Source organism: Glossina fuscipes, unplaced genomic scaffold, assembly GCF_014805625.2.
Source record: "Glossina fuscipes isolate IAEA_lab_2018 unplaced genomic scaffold, Yale_Gfus_2 2, whole genome shotgun sequence".
Classification (NCBI taxonomy): domain Eukaryota; kingdom Metazoa; phylum Arthropoda; class Insecta; order Diptera; family Glossinidae; genus Glossina; species Glossina fuscipes.
This window is the reverse complement of record NW_023998416.1, coordinates 8551184-8568616: the sequence shown is the minus strand read 5'-3', so window position 1 is coordinate 8568616 and position 17433 is coordinate 8551184. Positions and strand designations below refer to the sequence as shown.

The 17433-nt window shown below is 34.3% G+C and overlaps 1 protein-coding gene across 1 annotated transcript in view; it reads left to right on the top strand.

Annotated features, from left to right (window-relative positions):
- Window positions 1-16096, top strand: part of LOC119632905 (probable serine/threonine-protein kinase MARK-A) — a 105037-nt gene extending 88941 nt beyond the window's left edge. The window contains exons 3-10 of the mRNA XM_038026060.1: window positions 9789-9974; window positions 10256-10369; window positions 10628-10711; window positions 10834-10935; window positions 12511-12657; window positions 13847-14284; window positions 14456-14800; window positions 14875-16096. Coding sequence (XP_037881988.1) covers window positions 9789-9974; window positions 10256-10369; window positions 10628-10711; window positions 10834-10935; window positions 12511-12657; window positions 13847-14284; window positions 14456-14800; window positions 14875-15869 — 2411 coding nt within the window. The 3' untranslated portion in view covers window positions 15870-16096. The remainder of the gene's footprint in view (window positions 1-9788; window positions 9975-10255; window positions 10370-10627; window positions 10712-10833; window positions 10936-12510; window positions 12658-13846; window positions 14285-14455; window positions 14801-14874) is intronic.
- Window positions 16097-17433: the final 1337 nt, after the last annotated feature.

Here is a 17433-nt window from a genome sequence, read left to right as displayed (position 1 = left end):
AAAAAATATACATATACATGAATATACATATACATATATGAAAAATAGAATGAAAAGTAAGACTTTGCGGTAACAAAAAAATTAAAAGTAAAAAAAAAAAACTTTTTGTTTCTTTTTTCATTTTTTTTTTTTTTTTTTTAATAAAATAAAGTCATACTAAAATAAGTATAAACGTATATAATGAAAAAAATTTGTAATAACTGGTGTGATTAATAATATAAAATATCAGATTTCACACAACCGTAAAAAATATACAGCTATGTACATAAAAACACACATATACATATGTCTGTAGATGAATAAACGCATACTATATATAGCGCATAAAAGACGTTCAAGCAAACAGGAAAAAGTTTTGTGTTAGTAATATTAAACCGCTCTATATATACAAAAAAAACAAAAAAGAGGAAAAAAGAAGAAAGGATTATGCACGACTCAGATCGAATCTTTTTCACACTGACTGCTTATTAGTTACGTTTGCCCCTTGTAATCGACGCAGGCCAGAAGTAAGTAAACTATGAAAAGTGCACGGTGTGCATGGTAAACGTAACATGCTATGCAAGCGTACTGCTTCTATTGTCAGTTATATCTCCTAATAGTGATTGCCTAGAAAGTTCAGTTATTACTAAAACTTAACATAGGCACTTGGAAACATCTCTGACAAACGATATATTCAATATATTATTGCTGAGGATCAGACAACGTAAAGCTGTACGGAGAGAGAGGGAGAGAGAGAGAGAGAGAGAGAGAGAGAGAGAGAGAGAGAGACAGAGATGTTTTGACAAATGTAAGCAATGCAAGTATTAATCTACCGGAAGAAGAAGAAAGGAAACATTACTACATATGATAGATAGAACCCACGATATTTACTTGCAGCTCTTCTGCGTGTTTTTAAAGCTCCCCATGTATGTTCTAAATTAATGCGATTTGAATAATTGAGATAGTAGCACCCAAAGCGAAACATGCTAAAAAGATCATGATGCGTGAAACCCTAAACAGGAATTAATGAATTTTTGCTATCCGGTCGGTTTCCGAATGTGTTTCTTTTCTTTTATGGAACACGTTGTCAAAATTCGTGTATATTTATATATGTAGGTTATACAAATAAATGTTGTCCCTTTCTTCATAAAATGCCTCTCTTAAAAGGTTTTTTACAAAGACTCACAATCGACGCATTCACCATCATTATTTGTGGTCTTTTGCCTTTTGTCGGTTAGTTCGAGGTTATCCTCACGGTAGAAAACTCTGTGGTTCCGAAGTGAGATAACCATTGACCCATTTTCAAACGTCATTGAATTTGCAGATCCGCTAACCTGCTAAATACGACCGCATCAATCTAAGCCTTGAGAGTTTATTTAAATAATTCAAAGATTTTTCTATACATTTGAGGATTGCTCCGTCAACCAGTATTTGAATGGACTGGTAACTCCAAACTGGTTTGATGGAACCGGTTCAAAAGAATTTTTTTTGGCTTCACATGGTCTTTAAAAGGGTTCCATCCAGTTTCTGCATATTTGTGGAAATAGACTGAGACCCATTGATTTACCAATGTACGCAAGGAGCCAGCATATGGTACATGGTGAAACTAATGCGTTACAGTGTCGTCCCTCCACATCTGCTAAAGTTCAATATTTCGCGTAGGCCAACTCGGCGTATTAGGGCAATTTGTTCGTTAATTATCAACTTTTTGGTCATAAGTAAAAAAATTTCTGTCGAGACGCGGTATCTACATATAAATGCAGATATATAAATACCTGCACCCTCGTACAATTCGTTTAGGGAATATCCGATGCTGACTAAAACATGTAATGAATTAAATATATCGCTGGCAAGGTAAACGAAAATTTCTTTCTTTCTCTGTTAATGGCGGGAGAGGATGTAAAACTAAAGAGCGCGAAATAACTGAAAACCGTAGCGGGAGAAACGATGAACGACAACCGAAAAGATAAATTGCTGGCAATATTTTTTTCATTTTTGAACATTATTAAGAATACTTAAGTAGAAAGAAAACAACAATATAAGCAGCAGCAGCAGCAGCCGCGGTGGCAGTACTAACAGTAGTAGTAGTAGTAGTAGTAGTAGTAGCAGCAGCTCTTTTTAGTGTTCGAGGTTAATATAAGTGCACTTATTATGTACATTGTATGCGCGTACAAAAACATAAGCAAATATTTACATTCTTATGAATTTTTCAAGTACCATTATTCCAATAAGAGAAAAAAATATGTAATTAATTGTCGATCTCTTCGTCTGATTGCTTCTCTCCTTTTCCTAATGCCTGCCGGTTAATTCAATTATTCATAAGTTAATTTAATATTCACAGTTAATTATCAATTAATAAAAAACAATTCCGTTGAAAAAGTTTGATAACAATTAGAGAACAAATTGATGATAATGTTTTTCACTTAATTTCCTTAATGAATCGATTCTTAATAAAATTCATTGTTCTACTTCTCAGTTACCCTTTAATATGGATTGTAATTGAATATAAATAATTATTTAACAAGTTTTCAATTATTTTCCATTTAATCAATACTCATCCTTTAAAGAATACTCAAATTAATATTTATGCTGTCACATTTCAAAGTGGTATAAATCTATTTTTTTTTATAAAAATATTCAAGATTTCATTTTTAAAACAATTTAAACATGTTGCAGCAAAAGATTTGAAAATTTTCTCATTTTGTTGTAGAGCTAATAATTAATAATATAGTTAAAGAAAAATTATTACACACACTACCACAGGATAGAATATATTTAAGTTGTCTATCGATTTGTAACAGTTCAAAATAAGTTTGAAATAATCAGCGAAAGATTTTGAATCTATAAAAAGCTGCCCGTCCATCCATTTAGTATCTGTTGCAGATAAACACGGACAGTTGTCAAATTTTAGTCCAGGGCCAAAGAACAAGTCGGAAAGTAAACGTAATCCGGCAACAACGACAAAAAGCAGGAATTTACAATTTATAGCAAAAGTTGATCTAAAAATTATAAAAATAAACTGCTACGTGCAACCCTAACTCTGCTATCCTTATTCCGGATATTTCATTCTCAGTCAAATTTATAAACGGTATTGTCGACTCAATGGTCTCATTAAAAGAGATTAACTTAGTCTTATTAAGTTCATGCGGGGGTACACAGCATCCAGAAGAACTTGAAATATGTGTAACCTTCCCTGTCTGCCATTCCGTCTGTCCGCGTGATTAGATTCTTTACCAGTGGATTCTTCAAGCCACAGGTAGGTGTTTAGTTACTTTGATGAACCTTGTTACACTAGTGTGTTTTGGTCCAAGGACCAACGCTATTGACATTGATTCATATCGGATCACTTTTTCGACCACTTCGCAAATAATGCGTCATTCTGAAAATTTGTTATACGAATAACTGCATTAAGCGAAGTGCGAAAGGGAATATTTAGTAGTGAGCCGTGGCCCATCATAATGTTTTCATGCAACTTAGTCTCTGTAGGTATAATTATGAGCTTTTCAATTTGTTCGACGAACCTCCCACCCTCCTTTGGTGGTGCCAATGCAGAAAAATCGACAATCCTTGATGTTCTGCTTATGAGAATACCGAACGACATTCGTTGGGCAGAATATATACTCAAAATGTGGAAAGATACATTTAAAGGCCGCATCATACCCTACCTACATTCGGTCAAAATTAGTTTATAACTTGCATATGTGGACGGGAGCCTCCAAATTTCTTGAAGTACTCATAGTCCGCGAAAGCGTGTCCAAAACTCTCAATACCTTCGAGAATCGGTATAATGTAGTCTGCGTAGTGCTCATGTATATGTACACCTGCGTCGCGAGTTTTGCAAGGATAAAAGACATTTGTCCACGAATTAATTCGTTTAAAAGGGATTGCAAGACTTTTTCGGCGACTCGCTACTCTTTAATCACAAGGCGCACCGTTGGAGCAATCTAGAAGCAGTGGTCGTTCCCGGCGTGCATTACGTAAATCAAACGTACACAAAAATATTTTTCTCTCCTTCCATCCATCTCTACCTACAAGCCTTCCCGACTACCTTCGTGCCTGTGCGTATGGAGGACATCCCCTGAGCGGGTGGTCTTAAACAAAAAACAAGAACACTTTTTCATCGGTTTGGTGCTTTACTTCTAGCTCGGATCAATAGTAAGAGTGAGATGTGTCTATGTTTCTTTTTCCGTTTTTGTTGTGTGCATTTATACATGGATCTTGAGCATGTCATTTTTCCTTTACCTTTTATACTTTATAAAACTTAGTCCTGATACTTAGCTTAATATTTATTTTTGAGAGTCCACTCGATTCGGCGGTTATTTTATTGTAGCTGGGCTACATATCTAAGCAGTACTAGCATGTATGAGTCTCATTCAAAACTTTATTGCACAAATGAAGGATGCATACGTTTTCAAATACCACTATAAGAAACAAGGAAGTTTAACTTGTAATACCTTTATACCCTTGATCTAAGCTTTTAGTAGCTTACGGACTATAAAAGATGAGATAGGGCGGCAATTGTGGCGTTACTCCCTCATTGTTTTCAATTCTTTTGTTTCTTTGAAGAAATCGCGCTAGAATGTCTGATAAGCTAAATATAGAGATCGTCTGTTTTTTTGCATCGCAAAAAACTTGCTGTTAACCCATTTTTTCCATGAATGGACTTATGTCGTTTCTATTAATTTTTTTGTCAAATATGTAAACCAGAATTTTTGAAGGAAATTTAATTAAATTCTACAAAACAACAGGACATGCATATATGATATTATTTAGTTGAGTGAAACTTATCCGCCTGTTGGGCAATAAAGTTTCAAAATACAACATTGAAAATATTAAAATGTAAAAGCGAATGAGAACGAAACAGTGAGATGAGATAAGGATTGAAGGATGAAAAAGTTTGAGTGAATCATTAATAAACGCTATCTGAGAGTAATATATGAAAGGTGTTAAGTAGTTCTTTTATCACTTATTATGTAGGAGGTTGTTATTTATATGCGATCATATGCGGCATCCATGCGGTAACCATAGCTAAAGTGATACCTTACATCTTGTAAGTTAAGCTTTATGAGAATTGTGTGTGTGTGGGTGTGTTTTGAAATCGATTCGCTGAATTTTCTAATAAATATTTGCTACAAATTTCAGAGAATAAAATTCATTCTATTTAAGATCTGATTTAAAAAATTTCCTCTGTTCAGATTTTGCCTATTGTGATGGTGGGCGGGCTTCTTATATTTTCCTGTCATGGATTATGTACGCATAAGGTTTATTTTTCTACTATCTCTCTCTCTCTCTCTCTCTCTCTCTCTCTCTCTCTCTCTCTCTCTCTCTATCTATCTATCTATCTATCTCTCTATCTCTCTCTGTCTCTCTATCACTCTATCTCTCCCGAAAAACCGGCCTGATAATCTAAAAGGTTTTATAGGGTAAGAGAACACTCGAAAGTGTTTTGCAAAACTTCGTAGCAGCACTAACTTGCTTGGGAGTTGCTAGCACTCCCCGCCAATCTCTTGTTAGCCGCTTTATTTATCCAACAAGGTTTCGTTTACTAATTTTTTCCACCTACTAATTATTGCGCCTTTTTGCTATCCCTCCTCGCTTCTTAGGATGAAATTAATCAACAAATCCGATTTTTGTGCATAGCTTTAAAAGAAAAGATGTCCTTTCGCCGTCAGTTCATATTTTCTCACCAAGATGAACGAAATGTATACCTACCTAGCAGTCGACGATACTTTAATTAATATATATATTTTTTAACTACTACAAAGTAAGCGTTTTTTTCACAAAAAAAAAAAAAAAAAAAAATTTACACTTGTATATATATATATATATATAAGCACTTTGAAGGCGTAAAAAGCTTCTGTTAAACAACTACGAACAGTGGTCATGTTATCGAAATACAGAACGAAACATCAGTGCGCTGTTTATCTATCGAAAATTGTTTTTTTTATTTTGTAATTGTTATTCATATATTCATATGAAGTTTGAGTTCATTGACGAGATGAAATTTTAACATTTTCACGATTCGATTTACAATAAAAGCAAGGAATTGAAAAAACAATCTTTTGCTTTCTAATATTTAGAATGTAAATTGTTTGAAACTTATTCGATAACGGCGGGATGTTTTTATGTTTCGTTGTTATCTTTTGTGTTTTTTATCTCTCTTCTTCTGACTTTTTCTTCCTTCCGTTCTTTCTCACTAATATTATAAACTTTGATTTTTCCATCCAAGTGCTATATATGTCCGCTTTTGTTCTTTTTTTTTTTTTTTGCTCGCTTATTATTTTACATTAATGGATGTACAAGTAAATGTTAATGTATTTAATGCTTTTTAGTTTGGTTTTATTGCCAATTTAAGTAAATATTAAGAAGTAAATACTAAAAGTTAGATGATTGCGATGACTTCGCGATGTCATTGCATTTGGTATTCAAGTGATAAAGAGTGAAACGGTCTCAAGATTAAAGGTTCAAGTAGAGTCAAAAGAATCCCTTTTCGATCAGTCGTTGTATATAAGAAAGTAAGAAAACTTTTAATAAACACAGTGCAATCGAGGCAACGCGAGTGAACTTCAGAAAGGCTTCAATAAAGATCTTAAACACAAAAAGTAAGCAAATATCTCACCGATCATTTGAAACCAGGCTTAAATACATAGGTTGGCTGAAAAGTTACCGAACTGAGCATGAAAGCGGCGGTACCTCCACAGCTCGCCAAAATTTCGACCGTTATGAGTTGTTGTTTGCCAAAGGCTTGGGTGAATGAATATGAGTGTTTGCAGAAAAAATTTATTATCGAGCCGTCATTATGCATTTATTCTCGGAAAACAATAGAACTTCGCAAATTAAAGGTGCTCTTCGCACAATTCCAGCCTCATCGTTTGGAACGGTGACATTTTGTTTGGTTGGACTAAAATGTCACCCTATAAGCTTAGGTGACGATGAACGTTCAGGGCTGCAAAAAACTGTAACTACTGGCGAGAACATCGCGTACGGACATCATATTATGCTGTCTGCATGTTGAATTAAGTTTAGAGGAATGAATGAGGCTACGAACATATCTAAAGAGCGTATTTATCTCCTATTAAAAGAAAGTTTGGACGTGAAAAAGTTGATCGCAAATCTGAATGCGGTATCAGCTCACAGTGAAACGTAAACAACTAACCACAAGACCATTGCAATAACGGAATTTCAATTTGTCGGCTGCTATTACTTGTTGACGAATCTCGAAAAGCTGCTCCAAGGAAAAAATTTGAATCAACTAATGAGGTTATTATGGAAAGTGAAGTCTACTTTAAGTATCTTCACAAACACAAAAATAGACGCCGACTGACTGCGTTGTTCTTGATAATTTTATGAAAAAAAAATTATATATATTTTTCATTAATTATGTTGGGAGTTAGCCCTGGCCTATCACTAACAAACCTAAGAAAATCAGAACAGATGCAAAAGTTGTGAATGTTTTTAAGGCTTAGAAGTAGTCTTTTGAGGCTGCTTGAACTGCATACACAACTGATCATTCTATAAAACAATGTTCCTTCTATCTCTTCACCTATCCATGTCTCAGTTAAGCTTATGAATGCAAACTTAAAACTTTATTTAGAAGTACGTTTCTCCTTCTCAAATTTTCTCCTATTGCTCTCCTTAAATTAGGTTAAAAGATCAGCGAAATCTGCGTCTGCCCACGGCAGCATTTATCCATAGGAAGTCTATAAAATGTGACAAGTGAAAGCATTATAGTGGAACACGACCCACCATTAAGTACCCTACACCCGTTAATACAGCTATTGGGATAACAACTTTTCACTTTGCTATATTAGAATTGGGTGAAAAAGATTTCCGATCCGAACCAATTTCAACAGAGTTCGTCCTTAGACCAAAATATCTCGGCGTACCAAATTTCAGCAAAACATCTCAAAAGTTACGCCTTGTGGCAAAAGAAGATGGACAGACGGACGGACAAACCTAGTTCGATGCAACAAGTGATTTCGAATCGATCGGGTCTATCTGAAGTCTTTCTGACTATGGCATACATCCGCGCAAGCTTAATACGCCCGTGCATTATAACTGATGTAGGGTATTAAAAAATGGCTCATATGCAAATAATAAAATAATTTTCATTTTGTATATATCCATCGGAACTGGAGGTTCGTTTCAAGATGACCTTTCTCCTTTCACTAACAGACCTATTTTGCCATTTTCACTTCCCCGGTAATGTTTTTCAACTGTTCTTGAATTCATTAGGAAAGAGTCGTATTTATTATTATTATTATCATTATTATTAATTTAATCAGGGAAATAAATTCTAAGACTAAACTCTTAAAGCATGACTATCTAAGGCTATCAGCTTTTTATTAAAAACTCTACCGCACTTGAGATTCGAACCCACGACCATTGAGTTGCTACTCGAACTTCCTCGTCGTATTTAATTTAATTTTATTCAGCAATAACTTTTACATATATACGCAAAGTAGAGTGTTTTAAAAAATTTATGTACAAAATTTGTATAAACTTGCAAAAAATAAAACACATCCTCCGCTGACTTCCTGCAAATAGTTTAGGTTTAATTTTTTGAAGAGATAAAGTGCTATTGAAAAACAAAAAAAAAAAAAACAAGTAAACTAAATTCGGTTGGAACCGAATCTTTTATACCTATATCGTCGTTTACCCCCAAAAGAGACAAAAGAACTGAAAGAACAAAATTCTTTGACTGTATAATGTGAATTGGGCGCAGTTGATTTCTTCTCCCTTCAAAATAAAACTTTTTTATTGTAGAGGCATTTGAACGTTGTAGGCGTGTTTCTTGAAAAGTTTAGGTCAATTCCAAAACCAATTGAATAATTGAACGCGATATCTTCATTTTCGTTAACGGGAGAATGTTTGCCAAAAATACTTCAAAAATGCGTAACCAGCTAGATGGACAAACAGGGGGACATGTTTAGGCGCGCATTCAAGATTTGAAAGTCGCCAAGAATTTTTACACTTTATGAGGATTTTGAAGCTTTTTTCTGTGCGTTATAAAAGTAGTGAAGAAATGATTCAATTTTGATTTTATGAATAATCAGTAAAAAAACCAATCTTTCATTTCCTTTGAAAAGCATAGGTATTCTCAATCGACTTGGTGTTGTGGGAGTGTCGTACGACAGATTTGGCCCATTTTCTCATATTTTTGCGGTCAGGAGAATGTTTGCAATAGACATTATACAGATGTACAAACGGACAGACGGTATGACGGACTGACGGACATGCTTAAATCGATTGATTTGATGCTCATCAAGAATGTGTACCCTTTAGTATGGGGTCTGTGATGGTTGCTCCCAAGCGTTGCAAACGTATCGACAAGATGAATATACCCCCACATCCATCGGTGGTGATGGGTATAAAAATACTTTATGACCAAAGGTAAAAACTAAATGCATGAGTAAAAAGAAACTTCGTCCGAGATCTCATATGTACAAAGAAAGAAAGAAAAAAAAAAAAAAAAAAATGAAAATTCTATGAGTTCTAGAACGAATGAATGCATGCGTATGCGTTAAATGCGTACATGTGTTGAATGAAATGAACAAAAAAAAAAACTACGAGTGTAAAAACTTCATCTAAAAACTAATTTAAAGTTTTGTTGACATTGTAAACGGGGCTCACCACTCCAAAACGAATCATGCTGCGACTGTATGTGTTTTTTTTTCTTTTTTGACTTTGCTTAGAGTTTTCAAATTTTTATATCCTTAGAAAACAAAACAAAAAAAAAAAAAAAAAAAAACACTCAACTAATTTTTCAAAACCTTTGCTTTGTTTTTGTTTTGTCATTTTGTTTACAGTACCGGCTGTTAGTTTGGCATTCCATTTGAACGGTGATGATATGAGAGGCACACAATTATTGCATCGAGCATTACGCGATGTAGCTGCCATAACTACTAGTCTACTGCAAGCTAAGGAGAATGTCAAGGACACAGTCGGTGTCACGAGCTCCTCCTCCACTGAAATTACCTTAGACCAGCCACAAGGTATCAAAGAACATTAATTCATACTTATCAGAGAAAAATGAACATTTTTTTTGGTATTTTCTTCGCTTTGTTTCATTTGGCAAATGTTGGTTGTCTCTTTAAAATTGCTTTACGTTCGTTATCTTACCATAAAGTATTTTATATTTATTAACGAAGCAAGCAAGCAATAGCAACCAATCGACCGACTAACCAAACGAACAAATGAACGACTGACTAACTAACACTTTCGTCGCATATTACCGCAATATTTTTAACACTTTCACATTCATTTCGTTTTATAGGCCAATGTCTATTGGACGGTGAATACGTGCCGGAGACAACTGTTTTCTGTGAGAAGCAAGTCGGTTGTCGTGCCATACAAAAAACAGGATACTGTTGTCCTGATTACAAATGCGGTGAGTTTTATGCACATACAAATGTTTACATGGATATCTATAAACGAGTGATATACGTGCGTATACGCTACGTTCACCTGGCCAATGATGAATTGGTTTTTATCAGTTTTTATATGGTAAACGTTTATTTCAATGCAAATAAAGTTTAAATTTCTCTTTTAATTTTTTTGCAAAAACAAAAGTTTTTTTTTAATATATTTAGATTTTGTTTACTTTTTCGTTTTTTTTGTTTGTTTGTTGTTCCACTTTCGACGGCAGATTGTGAAAAGGATGGAAAAACATATTCAAATGGCGATAAGTTAGTAGATCCGGAGACTCCTTGCACTGTTTGCTACTGTCAAGGTAAATGTTTATTATTGTGTTATATGTTATTCTGATTGTATGGCCATGAAAAGTTAGCAAAGTTTTCTAATATTTTTTTTTATTTTTTTTTTCATCATTTATTTGTTGGCTTATTATAACAGCTGGCGAGATACTATGCAGTCCGGTAACATGTTTTCATCGCGATGATTGTAGCCCTAAGTATATATCGGGAGTCTGTTGCCCGGAATACGATAATTGTCCAGGTGAGAGAGATTATTATTTAGTCAGTTAAAATTTTTATTGAAAGCATTATGAAATCATTTAAAATACCTCGTGTAGGGTGTACTCAAAAGTTTCGTAAACTCAAATAATATGAATTAATGCGTCGAAATGCATTTTTGCTTTGCCTATAATTTCTTTTAAATGCCAGTGCCAGTGCTTTAATAGTTTTCCCAATTTATTTACTCCAAAATTTAAAAGCATTTTTCCTCATGCAGATAAAATACTCGATTTATCTGTAGCTTTGAAAGAAGGAAGCTTGCAAGTATGAGAATTTTACCAGCCATTTTAGGTTTCGTACAAACATATCCCTGGGCAATCCAAAAACTATCGCTTTAGCGATAATAAACTAAAACAAAATTCGAAGAAGTGGAAATAAAAAGTTTCCATACATTAGCTTAAAACTCTGATTATCTAAATTTCCCTTCGAAGCGAAAAGAAAAGTTTTGAAATTTCCTCAGCAGGCTAAACCGAGCGAATGAAATTGACAAATTTATAAGGAGACGTGAACCGACTTGGTTCAAATTTGTTAAAATTAATGTTGTTACCTCACCCGTGGTGGGCTTAGAGCTTTCTTCTCCTGTGAAAAAGGTCGCCCACAAAAACTGATGTGCCGAACGAGACCGAAAGTACCGCAGAGTGTTTAATACCCTGGGGTATAATATAAGCCCGTCCAGTAAGAAAGCTTTGATAGTCCGTCTGGTAAGGGTCTTCCCGATAGGATTTTCTGCGCGTGTATTTCTTGAGAGTAACCATCTGCGGAGTGTTTGCTGAATAGAAAGTGGAATTCCACACTACTGCCGTACTAGCTACCTTTACAACGACGCGTGCGTTTATTCGTTTGTGGCCTCTGATCTTCGACCATTTGATCTTTTTCACTTTACTATAATATTTCAAAAGTGGCGATATATATATATATGTATATATTTACAACTCTTTACACTAACACGGGATCCATGCAGTTTTGTTAAGTCGTGTTACGAAGAATGCGACGACTTTTTAAATTTCGTTACCCAAAAGCGGCAAAAGGGAAAAAGATCCGGTAAATCCGTCTATGTGATTCGAACTTAGTGCAGCGCATTCAGGTGCCAGAGCACGAGTTAAGATGCAACTCTCATCATAAAATACTAAAACTTTATTCCTATATAAAGGCGTATATGTGGTACGAACGTTTTCACCGAGAGGGAAGAAATGTTTATACCCTATGCCGCTTATAAGCATAGGGTCGTTTAAATTTACGCCGAAGCGTATATAATGAAGGACTTAAGATCCACATCTTTGAATCAATCTAAGCTAATCGTATCCAGCTAGTGCGGTTGTCCGCATACATTCTAACGTTCAACCTGTGTCTTGCACTTTTTGAGATATTTTGTTGAAATTTGGTATAATAATGTGTTTATGTGGTAGAAAGATTTTTACGATCAATCCCCATATATGACTCCAAGCAATAAAAGTCGTTTGGCACTTTTTCACGACTTTTCCTTATATAGAGAATTGGGTATAAAAACTATTATCTAGTGAGGGATATAATAACTTTTCTCTTTATTTACTATTTGCAGTTGTCACATCGGAATCTGCAGCGAATAAAACGTTTGCTATCAGCTCAACAACTGCTAGATCTGAGTTGCAGTCGCCTGCTGTTTTAAATCCAAAAATTACTATCAAAGAGATCACTAAACCGATTGAAATACGAATAACCGATTATCGTAAGTTTATATTATATATATCGTGTATTCGTCTTTATCATTCAGGAATGTTGCTTTAATAAGTTGGTGCTGTGTAAAGTCTGCGGTTCAAATGCGATTCTGTAAAAAGAAGTTTTTGGTTTCCATACTAAAGCAATCAATGCCAATATTGTATAAATTCTAGATCCTTTTTGTCGATTTCTTCATCCGATTTCTACATAGAGGGCCCCACTAAAATGACTGACTGAAGATGATATGGTCAGCCCACGTTTCCTTACAAATAAAATAAAGAATAAAATTTCTTTCCATTCCATATCCCAAATCTGAATCCCCGTTTTAACGTAGTCTTTACGCTTTAACCTTGTATATCGTTCAACATCACCTACACACAAAATTTAATTAAAAAGTTTCCTTATGAGAATCAATTTATCATCAAAATATTAATTTTATATCAGGTAATCATTTACGCATTGCCAACCATTGCGAGAAGTCTTCCAGAGGATTATCATCCAGAAATATTCTCTGATCACTTCTCAATTCGTTCCTTCATTGGAACTTGAACACTGATACATAAAATGCAATTAAAGTCGTTCTGAATCCCTGCTTAAAATGTTACGCATTCAGTCACAGGCAATATTAATATTAACACATTTATTAATGTACACATAAAATATTAAGTTTAAGATAATTGATCAGTGATTTTTGAATTTCCTTTACCTTTAACACGACTTCCTTTAAGACCTATCTCTGTTGGGACATTTGTCCAAATCGCAATGCAATTCCAAAGCTTTTTTTCAAAGAAACTGATCTCAAAACAAAACACTTTTCTAGGAAATAATATTAAAAATCACTTTGCCATCACTTTTATTTTGACTCCATGAACATCTCTCGTGCCCTGGAAAATAAGTAATGCATCGGTTACTAAAACCATCTACACAAGAAGGATCATTACCTCAACAACAAACTCACTAATATACGCTATAACAAAAACTTACAAATGCATATGAAATCCTTCTCTTCTTACAAGAAACACTACAGTTCCTTAGCTCTTTCCTAAATATTTGAAACAACAGGAAATATTTCTCTTCATTATTGATGGACAGACATTAGCATCTATCTTAATAAATTTAATTTGTGTAAATGAATAAAGATATAAATGTAAATGAATAAATAATTTCATTATATATATGTTCTCGTTGTTATTATAAAGCACCCGTACATCAAATGCTTAAACCATCTATAACGACAACCACAACAACCAGCACAACAACGACAACAACCCCATCTCCAATTACAAATTCACCAATGTCCGCTATAATAAAGCTTACGACAACAGCGCCAACAGCAAATACAAATGATGCCTCCTCAACAAACAGCAACAGCAACAGTAACAACAACAACAACAATAACAACAATAATAATAATAATCATCATGGGCAAGAAAGCTTAACAAAGCTAACGGCATTAAGTGTGGACAATAGTCAAAGCAACGAAAAGCTTAGCTTACAGTTAAATGGTGGCAGTAGCAGTTTTAGTAGTGGTGAAAGTCTGAAATTAGCCGCTTCGGTCGCTTATAGTTCCACAGAACAGGCGGCAGCGAAAATAAGTTCCACATCGAACTCTCAAGAAAGCAGTGCAGAATTGTTAAGTAAGTTGAACAAATATAACTTTTACATTGCTGTTTAAACTTTTCCACTTCCCATACAATAAATAATCAAAAAAAAATCCATTGCCCCAAACAATGCTGCAGACATGCTCTCGAATAGCAAAAGCAATCATCACAAATTTGATATAAATGTTTTCTTATTTGTTTTTGCAGCATGGAACTACGGTAATCCAAGCTTATCTGAGGATCCAACAAAAATAAATATTAAGAGAGAATATTTAGTGAGTACCGAAAGTGTTTTCGTCGATACTAATAAAGGACAAGGCGGTGGCACTAGTGAAGAACTCGTTAATGCGGAAGTGATTTACAATGATAATCACAGTGATCAAGACAATCCTGATAGTGGATTAAGCAGCAATGGTGGCCATTCAGATGATTTAGATACAGACACTGCCGGTAGCGATAACATTTATCATATTATTTTAACTACCGATGGATCGAGAGCAACGAGTACCACTGAAATGCAATTGAACATGAAGGAGTCAACAGTAGCGGGAAGTAAGTGACATTTTCAAATGCAAATGACCAAAAAAAAAAAAAAAATGAAATTTACTTAAATATCATATTTTTAGATTTTCCTATGAAAGAAAAATTGGAAGAATTGGAAAATAATAAACTCTCATCTTCTGTATTACATACTTCGCCTGCACTTGATAGCAATGAAAAACCGAAACAATCGTTAGTTAATGATAAAATGATCCCTTTAGCAGACGACAACGATTTACGTAAAACTTCTAGTACTACCGAAGTTGGTTTGCAGCATCATTTAGAAGACGATGAAGCCGGCATACCGGAAGCAAATCCTGCTTATCCCTCATTACCGGAAGATGATTTCAGCTTGAGAGATATTAATTTTCAACTTTCCGATAGCGATGATACACCAGATGAACCGCGAAGCATAGTGGGATCAAGTAGTGTTGCCAGTAAGAGCACTAAAAATTTGGATGAGACACACTATGGCAGCGGTAGCGGCATGTTGGCTGATGAACTATTGAATTTGTCGTCTTCAATTTCTTCTTCTTCATCGTTTTCTCATTCTCTTTCGTCAGCGGGCTCCTTTTCAACGACAACCGAAGGTAGTGGTGAAAATTTACATATCAAATCGTCAGCAGCCGATTCTTATGAGAAAAGAAAATCTCAAGTTAAAATACAATTAATTTATTCCGGTGAAGATTTATCTGAGGAAACAGCCATTGCGAATAACACGAATTTCCCAACTATCGAGCAAAAGAAAATAAACTTGAACGATAAAAGCCTTATGGAATCAAGAAAAGATCTAAGCATATCTGATAACGGATCAGGTTCGGGAGAATTGAAAATCGAATCGAAAAAAGAAAGGGAACCAACCACAGCTAAACCAAAAAAATTAACAACAGATATTGATGAAGTGGATAGTGCTTCCGGAGATGGCAGCTCCGAACTACATATTGATCCCAAACTAGATGCTGAGAGTATAAAATTGGAAGAAAGTAATGAGGATACATTAATTACACCGGATATTTCTCCAAAGAATAATATTTTATCGGCAAAAGTCAATCCTATCCATGCGAATTCTTCTAATCGTTAAGTTAAAGTAAGCTTTCACTCTGCTTTTGCACCTCTCTATCTTTCTCTCTCTCTCTCTCTCTCTCTCTCTCTCTCTCTCTCTCTATCTTTTTCTCTTTCTTTCTATATTGTAAATACATTTTGGTTTTTTCTAGATAGAAAGGCGAAGGGGACAAAGCAAATATTTTATGAAATCCTTTGTTTTTTTTCCTTCATAGACCATAAACTTAAATTAAAAAGAAAAAATTATAATTTTTAGCAAAATGCTCACAAACATATGTATATGTATATGTGTCTATACATACATACATACATATATACATATATACATACATACATGCATGCATACATACATACATACATACATACATATACAATATGTATAAAAGGCAAGCAAATGGTTAATTGAGGAAAGCAAGCGAAACTGAGCAACACTTAGATAATAGACTAAGAGAATAAGTGATCTAAAGTTATTGTTGCAATAGTATAAGATAAATTTTAATCAAAAATAGTAGAGTTAAAAGCGTATGTAAGTCAGAGGGAGTTTAATTAAAAACATGACAGAAAATATGATTTAATATAGCTGGGCTCGATAAATGCAATAATTTTTCTTTAAATTAATAATAAATTTATTATTTCTTTTCATTCATTATAGTTTCTTTTTAAAAGAACTCGATTATATTAATAATAGCATTGTGCCCTAATGTGCCACGAGTTTCTAAATGAATTCTTTTTGATTATTATTTAGTCGCAAATTTTCCTCATTAACTAATTTTTCAAATATTTCACTAATCATCCATGATTACATATATATACATATACAAGATGTCCCAAAATGAGCTGATATTGTCGTTTTTATTTCCTATTGAAGTTTCTTATCTGTCGCTTCTCTGTCTCCCTCTCTTTCTCTCCCTCTCTCTCTCTCTCTCTCTAATCGAGTTCCAATTTCATGTCCGGATATCTTCATGAAGTTACGTATCCTGCATAATATTAATACTTTCTGTGATTCTGAGACACACTAACAATTTATGAACAAAGCTTACTACCAGGCTTTTTGCAAAGACATGAGCATCAGTCATAATGATCATTTATACGCAAAACGGTTGATTCTACTAAGACGCTAATTATCTTCAATTATGTCAAACAAAAAGTAGTAGTAGCAAGCAGTGAAAACATATTTGAGATGTCGTATATTTTCCCATCTTGAAAGTTCTTATGAAAATGGTTTTTAAGTGACTCAACGAACTAATGTGACATATACATCCAACTTCTTGTTGACACGGTAGACATGCTTCTTAGAAACCCGTGCAAAAAAGAAAATGGTGTGAAAAGCTCTTAAGTAACATATAAAGTAAAATTTACACCTAACTCTTTTTGTACACGGTAAACACGTTTCTCGAAAAGCCGTCAAAAAAATTTGAAAAAGGCTCGGGAAGCTCTTTTTTTACACGATAAATTCGCTTCGTAGGAAACCGTGCCAACGATACGTTCCTTAGAAAACCGTGCAAATAAAATTGTGTGAAAGGCTCCTCAAGTAACTATCAACCCAACCCTTTTTTTACACGGTAGATGCGGTTTTTAGAAAT